Source organism: Dendrobates tinctorius, unplaced genomic scaffold, assembly GCF_039654945.1.
Source record: "Dendrobates tinctorius isolate UK_male_01 unplaced genomic scaffold, ASM3965494v1 ptg000380l, whole genome shotgun sequence".
In the NCBI taxonomy this organism is placed as follows: Eukaryota; Metazoa; Chordata; class Amphibia; order Anura; family Dendrobatidae; genus Dendrobates; species Dendrobates tinctorius.
The window spans coordinates 1,596,337-1,620,210 of record NW_027362046.1 but is presented as its reverse complement, the minus strand read 5'-3'; the positions used below and the strand labels follow the sequence as shown (position 1 = coordinate 1,620,210).

Below are 23,874 nucleotides of genomic sequence, written 5' to 3'. Positions count from 1 at the left end.
GTCAAAAGGTGTGGGTGCTGGTCCCTGTACCAACGGATAAGCTCCAGGCAGCCTGGGAAGGCCCATACATCGTCCACCAACAGCTCAACCCGGTCACCTACGTGGTCACGCTTGACCATGCTCGGGGTAGGCGCAAGGCCTTTCACGTCAACATGCTGAAGGCGCACTACGAACGTGAAGCTTGCGTCCTACCGGTCTGCAATCTGCCAGAGGATGGGGAGGAAGATCCCCTCCTGGACATGCTGGCCCAGGCCAAGGCCGATGGGTCCATTGAGGACATGGAGATAAGTGGTTTGCTAACCGTACCCCAGCGGTTGCAGTTGATGGCCACCCTGGAACCCTTCCGGGTCGTGTTCACCAACCAACCGGGGAGGACGGAGTTAGCGGTTCATGAGGTGGACACCGGGAATCACGCCCCATTACGGCGAACACCTTATCGGATCTCTGACACGGTGCAACAAGTCATGCGCCAAGAGATTGATGAGATGTTAAGGCTGGGGGTGATTCGACGGTCAAAAAGCGCGTGGGCTTCACCTGTAGTCCTCGTGCCTAAAAAGGATCGAACCACCCGGTTCTGCGTGGACTACAGGGGGCTCAACGCCATCACAACTTCTGATGCCCACCCGATGCCGCGCATCGAGGATCTGCTCGAGCGGTTGGCAAAGGCAAACTACATATCCATCATGGATTTGAGTCGGGGATACTGGCAGATTCCCCTGAGCCCTGAGGCGCAGGAGAAATCCGCCTTTATCACCCCCTTTGGACTGTACGAGTCCACGGTCATGCCCTTCGACATGAAGAATGCCCCTGCCACTTTCCAGCGGATGGTCAACCACCTGCTTCGGGGACTGGAGGAGTACGCGGTGGCGTACTTAGACGATATTGCCATCTTCAGTTCCACCTGGGAGGAACACCTTCAGCACCTCCAGGAGGTGCTCAAGCGTCTTCACCAGGCAGGCCTGACCATCAAGCCTGGAAAGTGCCAGATAGGCATGCACAAGGTCCACTACCTGGGGCACCGGGTAGGCGGGGATTCCATGAGTCCGGAGCCAGAAAAAGTGGACGCAATCGTGTCCTGGCCCACCCCCAGGACCAAGAAACAGGTGAAGTCCTTCTTGGGCACTGCAGGGTACTATAGACGGTTCGTACAGGACTATAGCGCCCTTGCCAAACCCTTGACGGACCTCACCAAGCAGAGGCTACCCCAAACAGTCAACTGGACAGATGACTGTGAGGCGGCTTTCCAAGCTTTGAAAGCAGCCCTGTGCAACTCTCCAGTGCTGAGAGCAGTCGACAGCAGTCGCCCGTTTCTGGTACAGACCGACGCCAGCGAGTTTGGCCTCGGTGCTGTGCTTAGCCAGGTCGACTCGGGGGACCAAGAGCACCCCGTGTTGTACCTGAGCCGGAAACTTTTGCCGAGGGAAGTGGCATACTCGACCATCGAGAAGGAGTGTCTGGCCATGGTGTGGGCACTGCAGCATTTGCAGCCCTACCTTTACGGGCGCGCCTTCACGGTGGTAACCGACCACAACCCTCTGAGCTGGTTGCACACAGTGTCCGGAACCAATGGAAGATTGCTCCGCTGGAGCCTTGCCCTTCAACAGTACGACTTTACTGTAAAACACAGGAAGGGCAGTGAAAACGGCAATACCGATGGGTTGTCCCGCCGGGGCGAACCCGCTGCGGTGCGCATGGCCGATTACCGAGAGGTAATGCCTCCTTAGCGCCCTCTTAAGGGGGGAGGTGTGATGTACAATGTCTGCAAGATATGTTTTCTGTTGGAATGTGCTACAAATCCTCCATTTTGTGAGAAGCTGCCTGCCAGTGTCTCAGTTACATTGCACACTGCAGCAGCTTCCCTTCCCCCCCAAGTGCTATAAACCAACTTCCTGTCACACCATTTGGCTTCTCTCAGCCTCAGCTGAAAGAGGAAAAAAAGTGCGGGAAAAAGGTCTTTGTTTGAAATAAAGGTTAGAAGTAAACCTTTAAGAGCCTGCCCTGCGAAAACCGTACAACATAGAGAATAACCATATCTCTGTGATCCGAGCGGTCCCAGCTCCGCTACAGTGTCACTTCCGAAGTCCTAACGGGTCGAGAACCTGAGATATGATTTGCTCCCAAATGGACGGTCATATCGCATAGATGTTTGATGTTTTCTTGATGGGCTCATTACGCTGGGAAACATGATACCACTGATGAGTTCATACTAGCTTTCCCCATAGAGTTCTGAGGATTATAAGTGTTTGCAAGATTCCTACATTGGAAAGAGAGAGGTGGGCTTAACCCAGAATGCATCTCTCCGTGATGTCACAAAGCAGAGCCTATAAGGCATTCCCTTGGCAAAACCAGCTCAGAAGAGCTCCAATCCTTGTGCTGAGCAGAACCCAGATGAGTGGAGACGTGCAGCTTCGCCTCCACCCCCCTTAAAGCCACATGGGATGCCTAACAACAACTGACTAAATGTGAGTGTACCTTCTTCTTTCATCCACTTTGTTTTATACTTGTCTAATGTACATATTTTATGTCTCAATTTTATAGCAACTTTCATCTGTAATCACTGTCCTCTTTCGGAAAATAAATGATTTAATATTTAGCCTGTCTCCATGCTCTAAGAATCGAACTATACGCCTTTGTTAGATAATCGCTACTATTTTGTGGGTTGGCTTCAAACCCCTCCCTTGAGTCTATAACTTAAGCGGAGAAACCAGGAGCTGGTGGCAGCACGTTGTGTACGGCTATTGCGGCTTGCTGGCAGCACAGAAGGGTCTTATATTGCTGAATGAGGGGCTGCGGCCACAGCATTGATAATTCCCTTACTGCAGAAGCCTAATTGCCGGATCGCAACAGGCAGCCCGTCCGGCGACTAATTATCCTAGGTGCAGTTCCCTGACTGACCTGAGGGTAAGGGGGGCGCCGGAGAGCTGCGAGTTCCAAAGTGGAACTGAGAACATGGGATGTACATAAATCCCTGCAGTACTTAGAAGATTGATAGCAGTGGTGGGGCACCCAAAATACCCCCTGCGTCAAATTGTAGAGCGAGATTAGCTTGCTGGATAATTTTTGGTCACACGGCGCCAGTGGTGGGATAACTAAGATAAGCCCCCACTGCGCCTGTGATAGCCGTGTGCCGGCAGTGTGTCTCGTTCCTCCGTCCGCTGATACACCCGTGTCAGTGGTGGGACTGTGACATAGTGGTGACACAGGGTCCGCTGTCCGTCGCGTTTTGGTGGCAGCGGGACCCCCGTCAGTCGCCCGTATTTGGACGAACGGCCGTGGGCTGTTCGTCACACACCGACTACCATCAGAACGGGGTCCCAGCTGCCCAAACTTCCGCACATACAGGATTATTAATAATGGCGATATACTGATGGCTCCACTTACCTCCTGTACAATTGGGTCGTCATCTTCATTTTCCATACTACTGTCAGACAAACCAACGCCCTGCGCTCCGCTCCGGACAGAACGATGGCACCTAAACACATCGTGGTATACATTGAGGTCCCATGTAAAACAGTTTTCTCACTTACATTATATGTACACGTCGTCTTTTTCAGGCAGATTCTGCCTGAAAAAATTGGTAAAAGTGAAAAAACAAAAACACAAAAATAATGAATATTTGCAAAGTAAACCTGATACCGAAAGGGAATGTGGATTGTGAGCCCCGATGTGGACAGCGATGATGTTGTACAGCGCTGTGGAATGATGGCGCTATATAAGCGAGTAAAGGAAAAAACAAATTGGCAAATCAAGGTACACTCCGCACATTGCAGCAATTAGGCCAAGTATCCAAATCTGCAGCAAAATCAGACCCGTGTGCGCTATGTCAGAGCGGGTGTAACAGACCCGTGTGCGCTATGTCAGAGCGGGTGTAACAGACCCGTGTACGCTATGTCAGAGCGGGTTTAACAGACCCGTGTACGCTATGTCAGAGCACACGGACCCTGTTAGCCATTGTTTCTGTGCAAGGTAAATAATCTCAGTAGCCGGCCGAGCCCAGAGCCAGAGAGCCCGGACTTCCTGGAACATCAGTGAGTCAGCATATTACGGTACCATTGTTGGTGTCAAAATCGTATCCACACACTGCCGTGAAATTCTGCCTAAATTGACCGATATGGCGGATCTGCAATGATGCCCTTTCCCTTTTATGCTGAGGATTTTCATTATGGATTTCCCCCTTTGTAGTTTAGCGTCATACAACAAATCCGCAGCAGAAACCTGAAGGCCGGCATCGGATTTTGCTGCAGCCCCATTGCAACTTGGGCCAACTTCTGCGCTCGCTGGATTCTGGTCGTTGTCCAGCTGCACTAGAGCCGCGATCATTTGAGCTCTGTTTTTGTTCGTGGCGTCAAGGCCTTGGTACGTGCATAACCCAGCAAGAACTTCCTTTGTCTGCCGGTTGTACCAAGGTTCTCCTTTTGCCGCCATGGTTGCCAAATAAAAGATAGAAAAAGAAAAACGAAGAAATGGGAGGGAATACTTGTACGTACACACAAATGTCTCAGAACTAGTAACCACTGAGTCTGTTCTCCAAAACCTATAATGCAGGATTCCCGCAGGAACCATGCAGGTTTTTAGTGAGAGGAATGATTGCTCAAACCAAATCACTAATGCTCTAGGATTATCCCACCGCTCTGCCACCAATATGTGACGAACAGCCCACCGCCGTTCGTCCACTTACGGGCGACACTAACGGGAGTCCCGCTGCCACCAAAACGCGACGGACAGCGGACCCTGTGTCACCACTATGTCACAGTCCCACCACTGACACGGGTGTATCAGCGGACGGAGGAACGAGACACACTGCCGGCACACGGCTATCACAGGCGCAGTGGGGGCTTATCTTAGTTATCCCAACACTGGCACCATGTGACCAAAAATATCCAGCAAGCTAATCTCGCTCTACAATTTGCCGCAGGGGGAGTTTAATTTGGATGCCCCACCACTGCTATCAATCTTCCAAGTACTGCGGGGATTTATGTATATCCCACTTTCTCAGTTCCACTTTGGAACTCGCAGCTCTCCGGCGCCCCCCTTACCCTCAGGTCAGTCAGGGAACTGCACCTAGGATAATTAGTCGCCGGACGGGCTGCCTGTTGTGAACCGGCAATTAGGCTTCTGCAGTAAGGGAATTATCAATGCTGTGGCTGAAGCCCCTTACTCAGCAATATAAGACCCTTCTAGACTGCCAGCAAGCCGTAATAGCCGTACACAACGCGCTGCCACCAGTCACGGTTACTTAATTCACAGTGTTAAATTAAGAGGGTCCGTGGCAAACCCCTTGAATTAGTAGCGATTATCTATCAAAGGCGTATAATTCGATTCTTAGAGCATGGAGACAGATCTAAATAATTTCATTTATTTTCTGAAAGAGGACAGTGATTACAGATAAAAGTTGCTATAAAATTGAGACATAAAATATGTACAGTACAGGTATAAAATAAAAGTGGAGAAAACAAAGAGATTACACTCACAGTTCCATATTGTTCCTTAGGCAGACCATGCGGCTTTAAGGTGGGTGGAGGCGGAGCTGCACTTCTCCGCTCATTGGGGTCCTTCTAGCACGACGACTTGAGCTGTTCTGAGCTGGTTTGCCCAGGAAATGCCTTATAGACTTTCCTATGTGACATCACAGAGAGGTGCATTCTGGGTTGATCCCACCTCTCTTATCCAAGTTATGTTTTGGCTACAAAACTTAGATTAGCTATAACTTTATGGGAGAAGCTGGTATGGACTCATCAGTGGTATCATGTTTCCCAGCGTAATGAGCCCATCAAGAAAACATCAAACATCTATGCGATATGACCGTCCATTTGGGCGCAAATCCTATCTCATGTTCTGGACAGGGTAGAACTTCGAAACATACGCGGTCTCGAAGCTGGGACCGCTCAGGTTACAAAAATATGATTTTCATATCTCTAGGGTATTTGGTTCTTATGGTATAGTCTCTCATAGTTTTATTCGTTTCAAACAAAGAAGTTTTTCCCGCTCTGAAGAGGAGAGAAGGCAAATGGTGTGAGGAAGATGGTCTAGCTAATTAACATTCCTGCTCTTCCAGAGGAAGTGGCAGGGTTGATAAAACCTGGGGGGAAGGAATTCCTACTACTGACAGTTTACAATGTCCTAGGATGGAGGATTTGTTAGCACATTGCAACAAAAAACATATCTTGTAGACATGGTACATCACAGGGTCTCTTACACCCGCTCTGACATAGGGCACACGGGTCTGTTACACCCGCTCTGACATTGCGCACACGGGTCTGTTATACCCGCTCTGACATAGCGCACACAGGTCTGTTATACCCGCTCTCATATAGCGCACACGGGTCTGTTATACCCGCTCTGACATAGCGCACACAGGTATGTTATACCCGCTCTGACATAGCGCACACGGGTCTGTTATACCCGCTCTCACATAGCGCACACGGGTCTGTTACACCCGCTCTGACATATCGCACACGGGTCTGTTACACCCGCTCTGACATAGCGCACACGGGTCTGTTACACCCGCTCTGACATAGCGCACACGGGTCTGTTACACCAGCTCTGACGTAGCGTACACGGGTCTGTTACACCGGCTCTGACGTAGCGCACACGGGTCTGTTACACCCGCTCTGACATAGCGCACACGGGTCTGTTACACCCGCTCTGACACAGCGCACACGGGTCTGTTACACCCGCACTGACATAGCGTACACGGGTCTGTTACACCCGCTCTGACATAGCGCACACAGGTCTGTTATACCCGCTCTCACATAGCGCACACAGGTCTGTTCTACCCGCTTTCACATAGCGCACACAGGTCTGTTACACCCGCTCTCACATAGCGCACACAGGTCTGTTACACCCGCTCTAACATAGCGCACACGGGTCTGTTACACCCGCACTGACATAGCGCACACAGGACTGTTATACCCGCTCTCACATAGCGCACACAGGTCTGTTATACCCGCTCTCACATAGCGCACACGGGTCTGTTATACCCGCTCTCACATAGCGCACACGGGTCTGTTACACCCGCACTGACATAGCGTACACGGGTCTGTTACACCCGCTCTGACATAGCGCACACAGGACTGTTATACCCGCTCTCACATAGCGCACACAGGTCTGTTATACCCGCTCTCACATAGCGCACACAGGTCTGTTATACCCGCTCTGACATAGCGCACACAGGTCTGTTACACCCGCTCTCACATAGCGCACAAAGGTCTGTTATACCCGCTCTGACATAGCGCACACGGGTCTGTTACACCCGCTCTGACATAGGGCACACGGGTCTGTTTCACCCGCTCTGACATAGTGCACACGGGTCTGTTATACCTGCTCTGACATAGCGCACACAGGTCTGTTATACCCGCTCTGACATAGCGCACACGGGTCTGTTACACCCGCTCTGACATAGCGCACACGGGTCTGTTACACCCGCTCTGACATAGCGCACACGGGTCTGTTACACCCGCTCTGACATAGGGCACACGGGTCTGTTACACCCGCTCTGACATAGCGCACACAGGTCTGTTATACCCGCTCTCATATAGCGCACACGGGTCTGTTATACCCGCTCTGACATAGCGCACACAGGTCTGTTATACCCGCTCTCACATAGCGCACACGGGTCTGTTACACCCGCTCTGACATAGGGCACACGGGTCTGTTATACCCGCTCTCACATAGCGCACACGGGTCTGTTACACCCGCTCTGACATAGCGCACACGGGTCTGTTACACCCGCTCTGACAGCGCACACGGGTCTGTTACACCCGCTCTGACATAGCGCACACGGGTCTGTTACACCCGCTCTGACATAGCGCACACGGGTCTGTTACACCCGCACTGACATAGCGTACACGGGTCTGTTATACCCGCTTTGACATAGCGCACACGGGTCTGTCACACCCGCTCTGACATAGCGCACACGGGTCTTTTATACCCGCTCTCACATAGCGCACACAGGTCTGTTATACCCGCTCTGACATAGTGCACACGGGTCTGTTATACCCGCTCTGACATAGTGCACACGGGTCTGTTATACCCGCTCTGACATAGCGCACACGGGTCTATTACACACGCTCTGATATAGCGTACACGGGTCTGTTACACCCGCTCTGACATAGCGCACACGGATCTGTTACACCCGCTCTGACATAGCGTACACGGGTCTGTTACACCCGCTCTGACATATCGTACACGGGTCTGTTACACCCGCTCTGACATAGCGCACACGGGTCTGTTACACCCGCTCTGACATAGCGCACACGGGTCTGTTACACCCGCTCTGACATAGCGCACACGAGTGTGTTACACCCGCTCTGACATAGCGCACACGGGTCTGTTACACCCGCTCTCACATAGCGCACACGGGTATGTTACACCCGCTCTGACATAGCGCACACAGGTCTGTTATACCCGCTCTCACATAGCGCACACGGGTCTGTTATACCCGCTCTGACATAGCGCACACAGGTCTGTTACACCCGCTCTCACATAGCGCACACAGGTCTGTTATACCCGCTCTCACATAGCGCACACGGATCTGTTATACCAGCTCTGACATAGTGCACACAGGTCTGTTATACCCGCTCTGACATAGCACACGCGGGTCTGTTACACCCGCTCTGACATAGCACACACGGGTCTGTTACACCCGCTCTGACATAGCGTACACGGATCTGTTATACCCGCTCTGACATAGCGCACACAGGTCTGTTACACCCGCTCTGACATAGCGCACACAGGTCTGTTATACCCGCTCTCACATAGCGCACACAGGTCTGTTATACCCGCTCTCACATAGCGCACACAGGTCTGTTATACCCGCTCTCACTTCGCGCACACAGGTCTGTTATACCTGCTCTGACATAGCGCACACAGGTCTGTTATACCCGCACTGACATAGCGCACACAGGTCTGTTATACCTGCTCTGACATAGCGCACACAGGTCTGTTATACCCGCTCTCACATATCGCACACAGGTCTGTTATACCCGGTCTGACATAGCGCACACAGGTCTGTTATACCCGCTCTCACATAGCGCACACGGGTCTGTTATACCAGCTCTGACATAGCGCACACAGGTCTGTTATACCCGCTCTGACATAGCGCACACGGGTCTGTTACACCCGCTCTGACATAGCGCACATAGGTCTGTTACACCCGCTCTGACATAGCGCACTCAGGTCTGTTACACCCGCTCTGACACAGCGCACACGGGTCTGTTACACCCGCTCTCACATAGCGCACACAGGTCTGTTACACACGCTCTGACATAGCGCACACGGGTCTGTTACACCCGCTCTGACATAGCGCACACGGGTCTGTTACACCCGCTCTGACATAGCGCACACGGGTCTGTTACACCCGCTCTCACATAGCGCACACGGGTCTGTTATACCCGCTCTCACATAGCGCACACAGGTCTGTTAAACCCGCTCTCACATAGCGCACACAGGTCTGTTACACCCGCTCTCACATAGCGCACAAAGGTCTGTTATACCCGCTCTCACATAGCGCACACGGGTCTGTTATACCTGCTCTGACATAGCGCACACAGGTCTGTTATACCCGCTCTGACATAGTGCACACGGTTCTGTTACACCCGCTCTGACATAGCCCACACGGGTCTGTTACACCCGCTCTGACATAGCGCACACAGGTCTGTTACACCCGCTCTGACATAGGGCACACGGGTCTGTTACACCCACTCTGACATTGCACACACGGGTCTGTTATACCCGCTCTGACATAGCGCACACGGGTCTGTTACACCCGCTCTGACATAGCGCACACAGGTCTGTTACACCCGCTCTGACATAGGGCACACGGGTCTGTTACACCCGCTCTGACATTGCACACACGGGTCTGTTATACCCGCTCTGACATAGCGCACATGGGTCTGTTATACCCGCTCTGACATAGCGCACACGGGTCTGTTACACCAGCTCTGACATAGCGCACACAGGTCTGTTACACCCGCTCTGACATAGCGCACACGAGTGTGTTACACCCGATCTGACATAGCGCACACGGGTCTGTTACACCCGCTCTCACATCGCGCACACGGGTCTGTTACACCCGCTCTGACATAGCGCACACAGGTCTGTTATATCCGCTCTCACATAGCGCACACGGGTGTTACACCCGCTCTGACATAGCGCACACAGGTCTGTTATACCCGCTCTGACATAGCGCACACGGGTCTGTTACACCCGCTCTCACATAGCGCACACGGGTCTGTTACACCCGCTCTGACATAGCGCACACAGGTCTGTTACACCCGCTCTCACATAGCGCACACAGGTCTGTTACACCCGCTCTGACATAGGGCACACGGGTCTGTTACACCCGCTCTGACATAGTGCTCACAGGTCTGTTATACCCGCTCTGACATAGTGCTCACAGGTCTGTTACACCCGCTCTCACATAGCGCACACGGGTCTGTTATACCCGCTCTGACATAGCACACGCGGGTCTGTTACACCCGCTCTGACATAGCACACACGGGTCTGTTACACCCGCTCTGACATAGCGTACACGGGTCTGTTATACCCGCTCTGACATAGCGCACACAGGTCTGTTACACCCGCTCTGACATAGCGCACACGGGTCTGTTACACCCGCTCTGACATAGCGCACACGGGTCTGTTATACCCGCTCTGACATAGCGTACACGGGTCTGTTATACCCGCTCTGACATAGCGCACACAGGTCTGTTACACCCGCTCTGACATAGCGCACACGGGTCTGTTACACCCGCTCTGACATAGTGCACACAGGTCTGTTATACCCGCTCTCACATAGCGCACACAGGTCTGTTACACCCGCTCTCACATAGCGCACACGGGTCTGTTATACCCACTCTGACATAGCACACGCGGGTCTGTTACACCCGCTCTGACATAGCACACACGGGTCTGTTACACCCGCTCTGACATAGCGCACACGGGTCTGTTATACCCGCTCTGACATAGCGCACACAGGTCTGTTACACCCGCTCTGACATAGCGCACACGGGTCTGTTACACCCGCTCTGACATAGCGCACACGGGTCTGTTACACCCGCTCTGACATAGCGTACACGGGTCTGTTATACCCGCTCTGACATTGCGCACACAGGTCTGTTACACCCGCTCTGACATAGCGCACACGGGTCTGTTACACCCGCTCTGACATAGCGTACACGGGTCTGTTACACCCGCTCTGACATAGCGTACATGGGTCTGTTACACCCGCTGACATAGCGTACACGGGTCTGTTATACCCGCTCTGACATAGCGCACACGGGTCTGTTACACCCGCTCTGACATAGCGCACACGGGTCTGTTACACCCGCTCTGACATAGCGCACACGGGTCTGTTATACCCGCTCTGACATAGCGCACACAGGTCTGTTACACCCGCTCTGACATAGCGCACACGGGTCTGTTACACCCGCTCTGACATAGCGCACACGGGTCTGTTACACCCGCTCTGACATAGCGTACACGGGTCTGTTATACCCGCTCTGACATAGTGCACACGGGTCTGTTATACCCGCTCTCACATAGCGCACACAGGTCTGTTATACCCGCTCTCACGTAGCGCACACGGGTCTGTTATACCCGCTCTGACATAGCGCACACAGGTCTGTTATACCCGCTCTGACATAGCGCACACGGGTCTGTTATACCCGCTCTCACATAGCGCACACAGGTCTGTTATACCCGCTCTCACGTAGCGCACACAGGTCTGTTATACCCGCTCTGACATAGCGCACACAGGTCTGTTATACCTGCTCTCACATAGCGCACACGGGTCTGTTATATCCGCACTGACATAGCGCACACAGGTCTGTTATATCCGCACTGACATAGCGCACACAGGTCTGTTATACCTGCTCTGACATAGCGCACACAGGTCTGTTATACTCGCTCTCACATATCGCACACAGGTCTGTTACACCCGCTCTGACATAGCGCACACGGGTCTGTTACACCCGCTCTGACATAGCGTACACGGGTCTGTTATACCCGCTCTGACATAGCGCACACAGGTCTGTTATACCCGCTCTCACATGGAGCACACAGGTCTGTTATACCCGCTCTGACATAGCGCACACAGGTCTGTTATACCCGCTCTCACATAGCGCACACGGGTCTGTTATACCCGCTCTGACATAGCGCACACGGGTCTGTTACACCCGCTCTGACATAGCGCACTCGGGTCTGTTACACCCGCTCTGACACAGCGCACACAGGTCTGTTACACCCGCTCTGACATAGCGCACTCAGGTCTGTTACACCCGCTCTGACATAGCGCACACAGGTCTGTTACACCCGCTCTGACATAGCGCACTCAGGTCTGTTACACCCGCTCTGACACAGCGCACATGGGTCTGTTACACCCGCTCTTACATAGCGCACACAGGTCTGTTATACCCGCTCGTACATAGCACACACAGGTCTGTTATACCCGCTCTCACATAGCGCACACAGGTCTGTTACACCCGCTCTGACATAGCGCACACGGGTCTGTTACACCCGCTCTGACATAGCGCACACGGGTCTGTTACACCCGCTCTGACATAGCGCACACGGGTCTGTTACACCCGCTCTGACATAGCGCACACGGGTCTGTTACACCCGCTCTGACATAGCGCACACGGGTCTGTTACACCCGCTCTCACATAGCGCACACGGGTCTGTTATACCCGCTCTCACATAGCGCACACAGGTCTGTTATACCCGCTCTCACATAGCGCACACAGGTCTGTTACACCCGCTCTCACATAGCGCACAAAGGTCTGTTATACCCGCTCTCACATAGCGCACACGGTTCTGTTATACCTGCTCTGACATAGTGCACACGGGTCTGTTATACCCGCTCTGACATAGCGCACACGGGTCTGTTATACCCGCTCAGACATAGCGCACACGGGTCTGTTACACCCGCTCTGACATAGCGCACACGGGTCTGTTATACCCGCTCTCACATAGCGCACACGGGTCTGTTACACCCGCTCTCACATAGCGCACACGGGTCTGTTACACCAGCTCTGACGTAGCGTACACGGGTCTGTTACACCCGCTCTGACGTAGCGCACAAGGGTCTGTTACACCCGCTCTGACGTAGCGCACACGGGTCTGTTATACCCGCTCTGACATAGCGCACACGGGTCTGTTACACCGGCACTGACATAGCGTACACGGGTCTGTTACACCCGCTCTGACATAGCGCACACGGGTCTGTTACACCCGCTCTGACATAGCGCACACGGGTCTGTTACACCCGCTTTGACATAGCGCACACGGGTCTGTTACACCCGCTTTGACATAGCGCACACGGGTCTGTTACACCCGCTTTGACATAGCGCACACGGGTCTGTTACACCCGCTCTGACATAGCGCACACGGGTCTGTTACACCCGCTCTGACATAGCGCACACGGGTCTTTTATACCCGCTCTCACATAGGGCACACGGGTCTGTTACACCCGCTCTGACATAGCGCACACGGGCATGTTACACCCGCTCTGACATAGGGCACACGGGTCTGTTACACCCGCTCTCACATAGCGCACACGGGTCTGTTACACCCGCTCTGACATAGGGAACACGGGTCTGTTACACCTGCTCTAACATAGCGCACACGGGTCTGTTACAGCCGCTCTGACATAGCGCACATGGGTCTGTTATACCAGCTCTCACATAGCGCACAAGGGTCTGTTACACCTGCTCTGACATAGCGCACACGGGTCTGTTATACCCGCTCTCACATAGTGCACACGGGTCTGTTATACCCGCTCGGACATAGCGCACACGGGTCTGTTACACATGCTCTGATATAGCGTACACGGGTCTGTTACACCCGCTCTGACATAGCGCACACGGATCTGTTACACCCGCTCTGACATAGCGTACACGGGTCTGTTACACCCGCTCTGACATAGCGCACACGGGTCTGTTACACCTGCTCTGACATAGCACACACGAGTGTGTTACACCCGCTCTGACATAGCGCACACGGGTCTGTTACACCCGCTCTCACATAGCGCACACGGGTCTGTTACACCCGCTCTGACATAGCGCACACAGGTCTGCTACACCCGCTCTCACATAGCGCACACAGGTCTGTTATACCCGCTCTGACATAGCGCACACGGGTCTGTTATACTCGCTCTGACATAGCGCACACGGGTCTGTTATACCCGCTCTGACATAGCGCACACAGGTCTGTTACACCCGCTCTCACATAGCGCACACAGGTCTGTTATACCCGCTCTCACATAGCGCACACGGATCTGTTATACCAGCTCTGACATAACGCACACAGGTCTGTTATACCCGCTCTGACATAGCACACGCGGGTCTGTTACACCCGCTCTGACATAGCACACGCGGGTCTGTTACACCCGCTCTGACATAGCGCACACGGATCTGTTACACCCGCTCTGACATAGCGCACACGGGTCTGTTATGCCCGCCCTGACATAGCGCACACGGGTCTGTTACACCCGCTCTCACATAGCGCACACGGGTCTGTTACACCTGCTCTGACATAGCGCACACGGGTCTGTTACACCCGCTCTGACATAGTGCACACGGGTCTGTTATACCCGCTCTGACATCGTGCACACGGGTCTGTTACACCCGCTCTGACATAGCGCACACGGGTCTGTTACACCCGCTCTCACATAGCGCACACGGGTCTGTTACACCAGCTCTGACGTAGCGTACACGGGTCTGTTACACCCGCTCTGACGTAGCGCACAAGGGTCTGTTACACCCGCTCTGACGTAGCGCACACGGGCCTGTTACACCCGCTCTGACATAGCGCACACGGGTCTGTTACACCGGCACTGACATAGCGTACACGGGTCTGTTACACCCGCTCTGACATAGCGCACACGGGTCTGTTACACCCGCTCTGACATAGCGCACACGGGTCTGTTACACCCGCTTTGACATAGCGCACACGGGTCTGTTACACCCGCTTTGACATAGCGCACACGGGTCTGTTACACCCGCTTTGACATAGCGCACACGGGTCTGTTACACCCGCTCTGACATAGCGCACACGGGTCTGTTACACCCGCTCTGACATAGCGCACACGGGTCTTTTATACCCGCTCTCACATAGGGCACACGGGTCTGTTACACCCGCTCTGACATAGCGCACACGGGTCTGTTACACCCGCTCTGACATAGCGCACACGGGTCTGTTACACCCGCTTTGACATAGGGCACACGGGTCTGTTACACCCGCTCTGACATAGCGCACACTGTTCTGTTACACCCGCTCTGACATAGCGCACACGGGTCTGTTATACCCGCTCTCACATAGCGCACACGGGTCTGTTACACCCGCTCTGATATAGGGCACACGGGTCTGTTACACCCGCTCTGACATAGGGCACACGGGTCTGTTACACCTGCTCTAACATAGCGCACACGGGTCTGTTAGACCCGTGTGCGCTATGTCAGAGCGGGTGTGTTATACCTGCTCTCACATAGCGCACACGGGTCTGTTACACCCGCTCTCACATAGCGCACACGGGTCTGTTACACCCGCTCTGATATAGGGCACACGGGTCTGTTACACCTGCTCTCACATAGCGCACACGGGTCTGTTACACCCGCTCTGACATAGGGCACACGGGTCTGTTACACCTGCTCTAACATAGCGCACACGGGTCTGTTAGACCCGTGTGCGCTATGTCAGAGCGGGTGTGTTATACTAGCTCTCACATAGCGCACACGGGTCTGTTACACCCGCTCTGACATAGCGCACACGGGCATGTTACACCCGCTCTGACATAGCGCACACTGGTCTGTTACACCCGCTCTGATATAGGGCACACGGGTCTGTTACACCTGCTCTCACATAGCGCACACGGGTCTGTTACACCCGCTCTGACATAGGGCACACGGGTCTGTTACACCTGCTCTATCATAGCGCACACGGGTCTGTTAGACCCGTGTGCGCTATGTCAGAGCGGGTGTGTTATACCAGCTCTCACATAGCGCACACGGGTCTGTTACACCCGCTCTGACATAGTGCACACGGGTCTGTTATACCCGCTCTGACATCGTGCACACGGGTCTGTTACACCCGCTCTGACATAGCGCACACGGGTCTGTTATACCTGCTCTGACATAGCGCACACGGATCTGTTATACCCGCTCTGACATAGCGCACACGGATCTCTTATACCCGCTCTGACATAGCGCACACGGGTATGTTATACCCGCTCTGATATAGCGCACACGGGCATGTTACACCCGCTCTGACATAGCGCACACGGGCATGTTACACCGGCTCTGATATAGCGCACACGGGTCTGTTACACCCGCTCTGACATAGGGCACACGGGTCTGTTACACCCGCTCTGACATAGCGCACAAGGGTCTGTTACACCCGCTCTGACATAGCGCACACGGGTCTGTTATACTCTGACATAGCGCACACGGGTCTGTTACACCCGCTTTGACATAGGGCACACGGGTCTGTTACACCCGCTCTGACATAGCGCACACGGGTCTGTTACACCCGCTCTGACATAGCGCACACAGGTCTGTTATAACCGCTCTGACATAGGGCACACGGGTCTGTTACACCCGCTCTGACATAGCGCACACAGGTCTGTTATACCCGCTCTGACATAGCACAAACGGGTCTGTTACACCCGCTCTGACATAGCACACACGGGTCTGTTACACCCGCTCTGACATAGGGCACACGGGTCTGTTACACCCGCTCTGACATAGCGCACACGGGTCTGTTATACCCGCTCTGACATAGTGCACGCGGATCTGTTACACCCGCTCTGACATAGCGCACACGGGTCTGTTACACCCGCTCTGACATAGCGCACACGGGTCTGTTACACCCGCTCTGACATAGCGCACACGGGTCTGTTACACCCGCTCTGACATAGTGCACATGGGTCTGTTACACCTGCTCTGACATAGCGCACACAGGCATGTTACACCCGCTCTGACATCGTGCACACGGGTCTGTTATACCCGCTCTGACATAGCGCACACGGGTCTGTTATACCCGCTCTGACATAGCGCACACGGATCTGTTATACCCGCTCTGACATAGCGCACACGGATCTGTTATACCCGCTCTGACATAGCGCACACGGATCTGTTATACCCGCTCTGACATAGCGCACACGGGTCTGTTATACCCGCTCTGACATAGCGCACACGGGCATGTTACACCCGCTCTGACATAGCGCACACGGGCATTCGCTAAATCATCCCAGTCAGATGTCTGTCCAGCCTCTGTTTGAAGACTTCCATTGAAGGAGAACTCACCACTTCTCGTGGCAGCCTTTTCCACTCATTGATCACTCTAACTGTCAACAAGTTTTTTCTAATATCTAATCTGTCTCCTCCCATTCAGTTTCATCCCATTGCTTCTAGTCTTTCCTTGTGCAAATGAGAATAAAGTTGATCCTTCTACAATGTGACAGCCCTTTAGATATTTGTAGACAGCTATTAAGTCTCCTCTCAGTCTTCTCTTTTGCAAACTAAACATTCCCAAATCCTGCAACCTTTCCTCATAAGACAGGGTTTGCAGACCGGTCACCATTCTGGTCGCTCTTTTCTGAACTTGCTCCAGTTTGTTGATGTCTTTTTTAAAATGTGGTGCCCAAAACTAGACACAATATTCCAGATGAGGTCTTACCAAAGAGGAGTAGAGGGCAATAATGACTTCACGTGATCTAGACTGTATGCTTCTGTTAATACATCCTAGAATTGCATTTGCCTTTTTTGCTGCTGCATCACACTGTTGACTCATATTCAGTCTGTGATCTATTAGTATACCCAAGTCTTTTTCACATGTGCTGTTGCTTAGCCTTATTCCTCCCATTCTGTATATGCTTTTTCATTTTTATTGCCCAGATGTAGTACTTTGCATTTTTCCCTGTTAAAAACCATTCTGTTAGTTGCTGCCCACTACTCCAGTTTATTTATATCTTTTTGAATCCTCTCTCTCTCTTCTCTAGTATTAACTATCCCTCCTAGCTTTGTGTCATCAGCAAATTTAATCAGTTTACCCTCAATTCCTTCATCTAAATCGTTGATAAAGATGTTGAATAATACAGGGCCAGGACAGAGCCCTGTGGTACCCCACTTGAGACATTCTTCCAACTGGATGTGCAGCCATTTACGACCACTCTTTGGGTCCGATCACTAAGCCAGTTATGAATCCACCTAACAGTTGCCTTGTCCATTCCATACTTAGTCATTTTTTCAATAAAGATTGTATGAGATACTTTGTCAAATGCTTTGCTGAAGTCAAGATATACTATATCTACAGCATTTCCTTGATCCACCCAATCAGTGATTCCATCATAGAAGGAAATTAAGTTAGTCTGACATGACTTATTAGTTACAAACCCATGCTGACTCTGTTTAATCACTTCATTCTTATCTAGGTACTGACATACATGTTGTTTAATAATTTGTTCAAAGATCTTTCCTGGTATAGAAGTCAGACTCACCGGCCTATAGTTGCCTGGGTCCACCTTCTTCCCCTTTTTGAAGATAGGAACAACATTTGCTCTTCTCCAGTCTTCTGGGACTTCTCCTGTTCTCCAAGAATTTTCAAAGATTATGGAGAGGGGTTCAAAAATTTCTTCTGCTATCTCCTTCAGTACTCTGGGGTGTAATTCATCTGGACCTGGAGACTTGAATTCATTTAGGTTAGCTAAGTGTTTCCTCACTATCTTTCTGTTTATAGATATCCTGGATTCTTCTATTCCCTTAATAGGACAGTGAAGAACAGTTGAGGTTACATTTCCTTTCTGAGAGAAAACAGATGCAAAATAGGAATTTAAAAGTTCGGCCTTCTCAACATCCTGTCTTACCATTTCATCATTTTCATCCTGTAAAAATCCTATAGCATCTTTGACTTTTCTTTTACTTTTGACATATCCCCAAAATCCTTTATTATTGCTTTTGACATCTCTTGCAAGCCTCAATTCATTATCAGCTTTAGATAATCTGATTTGTGCCCTGCAGGTTCTGCAGACAGCATTATATTCTTCTTTAGATATGCCTCCCTCTTTCCATTTTATAAACATTTCTTTCTTCCTTTTTAGCACTTAAGCATGTGCTTAAGTTCTGTGTTCCTCCATCCTGGTTTCCTTAAATGCTTCCTATTCTTCCCTCTTTTCGGAATTGTTAACAATTGTGCTTTGAGAATTTCATTTTTCAAGATTTCCCATCCTTCCTGGACATTTTTGTCTTTAAGGATATCCAGCCATTGGATCCCTCCAATTCTCTTTCTGAATCCCTTAAAATCTGCCTTTCTGAAATCTAACCTTGACGTCTGAGTCTTCACAGGTCTTACTCCTCTAGTTATCCAAAATTCTAAAATAGCATGGTCGCTACCTCCTAGCGACTTTTACCTCCTCAACCATTTCCTCCCTGTTTATAAGGATTAGATCCAAGGTAGCAGATCCCCTTGTTTTCTCCCCTACCTTTTGGAAGATAAAGTTGTCAGCAAGCGAGGATAAGAATTTCCTTGACCTGTTAGTTTTGCCTGAGATTCCCAACAAATGTCTGGATAGTTGAAATCTCCCATGACAACTATGTCATATTTTTTGGAGAACTTGGCCATTTGATGCATAAAGAGTTCATCCATATCTTCAGCTTGCACAGGCGGCCTGTAGTAAATGCCTACAATGGTGTCCTTTCCATTGTTCTGTCCTTGTATTCTTACCCAAACAGTTTCCACAGAACTCCCAGTCTCTGAAGCTTCAATCTCTGTGCAGATATACGCGTTTCTAACATACAATGCGACACCCCCTCCTCGTTTATCAAGTCTGTTTCTTGCAAGTAAGTTGTATCCTTCTAGTCTTGTATTCCAATCATGTGTATCGTCCCACCAAGTTTCAGTGATTCCAATGACATCATATTTCTTTTCCTGTGTTAGTAGTTCCAATTCTCCTTGTTTGTTGCCCATGCTTTCTGCATTAGTATAGAAACATTTTAGTTTGTGATTGGTTTCTCCTCCAATATTTTTATTAATTAGATTCTTTTGTCTTTGTTCTTCCTTTCCACTTCTAATAGCAGAGTTCTCAATAGCATTTGTCAGGTGTATGGCTTTTTCTGGTCTTTTGCTTCCCTTCCCATGTTGTTCTAGTTTAAAGCTCTCCTTACAAGTATAGCGAGGCGACTTCCAAATACATGTTCTCCAGTCTTCGTAAGGTGCACCCCATCTCTAGCAAGTAGTCCATCGTATAAGTAGTTCACTCCGTGATCCAGAAATCCAAATCGTTGCTGACGGCACCATCGACGTAGCCAGTTGTTCACCTGCAGAATCTTATTCCACCTCCTTGCTCCATGGCCATCCACTGGGAGGATGGAAGAGAAGACCACCTGCGCTCCCAGTTCTTTCACTTTCTTGCCTAAGTTTTCAAAGTCTCTGCAGATGGTTTCCAGGTCGTTTCTTGCGGTGTCATTTGTCCCCACATGTAGTAGCAGGAATGGGTAGTCATCTGTAGGTCTGAAGAGTCCTGATATCCTGTCAGACACATCTTTAATTTTTGCACCTGGAAGACAGCACATTTCTCTTGAAGTTATATCCGGTCTGCAGATAGCGGCCTCTGTTCCTCTCAACAGGGAATCCCCCATGACCACCACTCTCCGTTTCTTCTTCACAACATTTTTCTTTCTCCATCCAGGAGGACTCTGAAGGTGTACAAGGTTGCTGTTTGTTGGCAAAGTCTTATCCTGATGTATTTCTTCATCGTTTTCCTGCGTGAGAGCCTGGTACTGGTTCCTGTGAGACAGAGCACACGGGTCTGTTACACCCGCTCTGACATAGCGCACACGGGTCTGTTACACCCGCTTTGACATAGCGCACACGGGTCTGTTACACCCGCTCTGACATAGCACACATGGGTCTGTTATACCCGCTCTGACATAGCACACACAGGTCTGTTACACCCGCTCTGACATAGCGCACACGGGTCTGTTACACCTGCTCTCACATAGCGCACACGGGTCTGTTATACCTGCTCTGACAAAGCGCACACAGGACTGTTATACCAGCTCTGACATAGCGCACACGGGTCTGTTATACCCGCTCTGAAATAGCGCACACAGGTCTGTTATACCTGCTCTGACATAGCGCACACAGGTCTGTTATACCCGCTCTGACATAGTGCACACGGGTCTGTTATACCCGCTCTGACATAGTGCACGCGGATCTGTTATACCCGCTCTGACATAGCGCACACGGGTCTGTTACACCCGCTCTGACATAGGGCACACGGGTCTGTTACACCCGCTCTGACATAACGCACACGGGTCTGTTACACCCGCTCTGACATAGCACACACGGGTCTGTTATACCCGCTCTGACATAGTGCACACGGGTCTGTTATACCCTCCTACGAGCCCTAATGGGTAGGAGAAGCTAGAATATTATTTTTTTCTTTTTACGCAGAAGAAATAAAAATTGTAATCTGGCATTTTTACACTGGGACTTTATTTAGACTCCTGCTTCCTTTCAAGACCAGCTTTCAGCAGTCTCATTATCATCCCAGGCAGGTTCACAATGACAGATAACGTCTCTATACACAGCTGAAAACACGGGATCCACCATTCACAATAGTTGATGAGACAGACGAACCTGCTTCGCCTCCATTCGCTCCAATGACCTTTGCGCCACTCATCAGACACTTTAATTCACAAGGTAGGGTCTAATGTTTGTGTGAATTTTCAGGATTAATGACATCCTGAAAGCTGAGAAAGACGTGCAATTTTAGGCATCATGTAATACCATGAATATGGTTGGACCCAGAAATCAAAATCCTCTGCTGGCAGCTTATTGTGTAATTGCCGACCAGTGATGTCCCGAATGTGTGAGATGGGAGACAAGTCTGGAGGCGCTGCAGGCCGTGGGAGCACGGTCAGGTCACACAGGCCGCTCACGAGCAATATATGGCTTGGCGTTGTTGTGTTGGAGAACTGCTCCTGGGACACTGTGGAGAAATAGCCACACCACCGGTTCCACGATCGATCCATTTTGCATGTCACACGCCAAACCTCCGGCATCAGTGTCTACACAAACCATCAGTAGGCATTTGCACCCCCACTAGGCTACGAACCAGGCGTCCAGAAACCGTGACCTCACACGGCCGCTATCAAAGGACAGCGAGGTTTTTTCAACACGAAACCGCCAGGCCACATGTTGCTCGTGCTACTGCTTTGGCCAGCGTGGCCTGATCGTGCTCCCACGGCTGCAGCGTCTCCAATCGAGAACATCTGTGGCATCACTGATCGGCAGCTGCAAAAGTAGCTGCCAGCAGCGGACACTGATGATTTACCTTCCCAAGTACAGAGCGGCGGAATCCATAATAGCCTCACTGGTAGCGGCCAAGGCTGTAAGTGCGCAAGGGTGGCACGGGAGGATCGTACTGAATACATCAGGACGCTCTGAACATGTTTTCCACATTTGCAGATCAGTAACGTGTCCGTCCTGTGATATGCAGGATTCCACAAAATTTAATTCTTGTTGCTGTCATGTTGAGCAGCGTATTTATATTATATAGATTAGATAGAGATGTACGGGGGTCATGGTGGGAGAGGGAGCACAGGAACCTGGGCGGATTTACACTGCAGGACACTGTGGGGTCACTGCTCAGAGAGGCAGGCAGCAGGAAACGGCAGCAATGGGCAACAGTAAGGAGCAGCAGGAAAGGGGGCAGTGGCCAACAGTAAGCAGGGACAAGGGGCAGCAGTAAGCAGGGGGCAGGGACAAGGGGCAGCGGTAAGCAGGGGGCAGCAGGAGGCAGGGACAAGGGGCAGCGGTTAGCAGGGGGCAGCAGGAGGCAGGGACAAGGAGCAGCGGTAAGCAGGGGGCAGCAGGAGGCAGGGACAAGGGGCAGCGGTAAGCAGGGGGCGGCCGCAGGAGGCAGGGACAAGGGGCAGCGGTAAGCAGGGGGCAGCAGGAGGCAGGGACAAGGGGCAGCGGTTAGCAGGGGGCAGCAGGAGGCAGGGACAAGGAGCAGCGGTTAGCAGGGGGCAGCAGGAGGCAGGGACAAGGGGCAGCGGTTAGCAGGGGGCAGCAGGAGGCAGGGACAAGAGGCAGCGGTTAGCAGGGGGCAGCAGGAGGCAGGGACAAGAGGCAGCGGTTAGCAGGGGGCAGCAGGGACAAGGGGCAGCGGTTAGCAGGGGGCAGCAGGGACAAGGGGCAGCGGTTAGCAGGGGGCAGCAGGAGGCAGGGACAAGGGGCAGCGGTTAGCAGGGGGCAGCAGGGACAAGGGGCAGCGGTTAGCAGGGGGCAGCAGGAGGCAGGGACAAGGGGCAGCGGTTAGCAGGGGGCAGCAGGGACAAGGGGCAGCGGTTAGCAGGGGGCAGCAGGAGGCAGGGACAAGGGGCAGCGGTTAGCAGGGGGCAGCAGGAGGCAGGGACAAGGGGCAGCGGTTAGCAGGGGGCAGCAGGAGGCAGGGACAAGGGGCAGCGGTTAGCAGGGGGCAGCAGGAGGCAGGGACAAGGGGCAGCGGTTAGCAGGGGGCAGCAGTAGTTATGGTGGTAGCAATGAGTAGGGTGGCAGCAGAATACAGAGCAGTGACAGTTGGATGATGTAATCACACGGTTGTTATTGGGGAGAAGTTCCCGGCGGCAGCTGTGGGATGATGGTCGCAGACATGGATGTGGGCACCTAATACACCACAGCCCGGGAGAGGCCTGTACATCCCCCTCCGGCCTACCTGCCGCGGTAGATGCTAGAGTGTATGGATGCGTCTAGTTAGGAGTTGAATTCTTGTGGGGGGAGGAGTGATTTGTTGAAATCATGACGTCACCGGAAGGGGCGGGACCTCCTTAGTCCGGCGCGTGCAGCAGTGGTAGATGCTAGACTGTATGGGCT

The 23,874-nt window shown here is 52.0% G+C and overlaps 1 protein-coding gene across 1 annotated transcript in view; it reads right to left on the bottom strand.

The window, feature by feature from the left end:
* The window catches only part of LOC141075921 (DNA-directed RNA polymerase III subunit RPC5-like), a 49,362-nt gene extending 25,531 nt beyond the window's left edge, over positions 1-23,831 (bottom strand). The window contains 2 exon segments of the mRNA XM_073563130.1: positions 3,382-3,472; positions 23,717-23,831. Coding sequence (XP_073419231.1) covers positions 3,382-3,417 — 36 coding nt within the window. The 5' untranslated portion in view covers positions 3,418-3,472; positions 23,717-23,831.
* Positions 23,832-23,874: the final 43 nt, after the last annotated feature.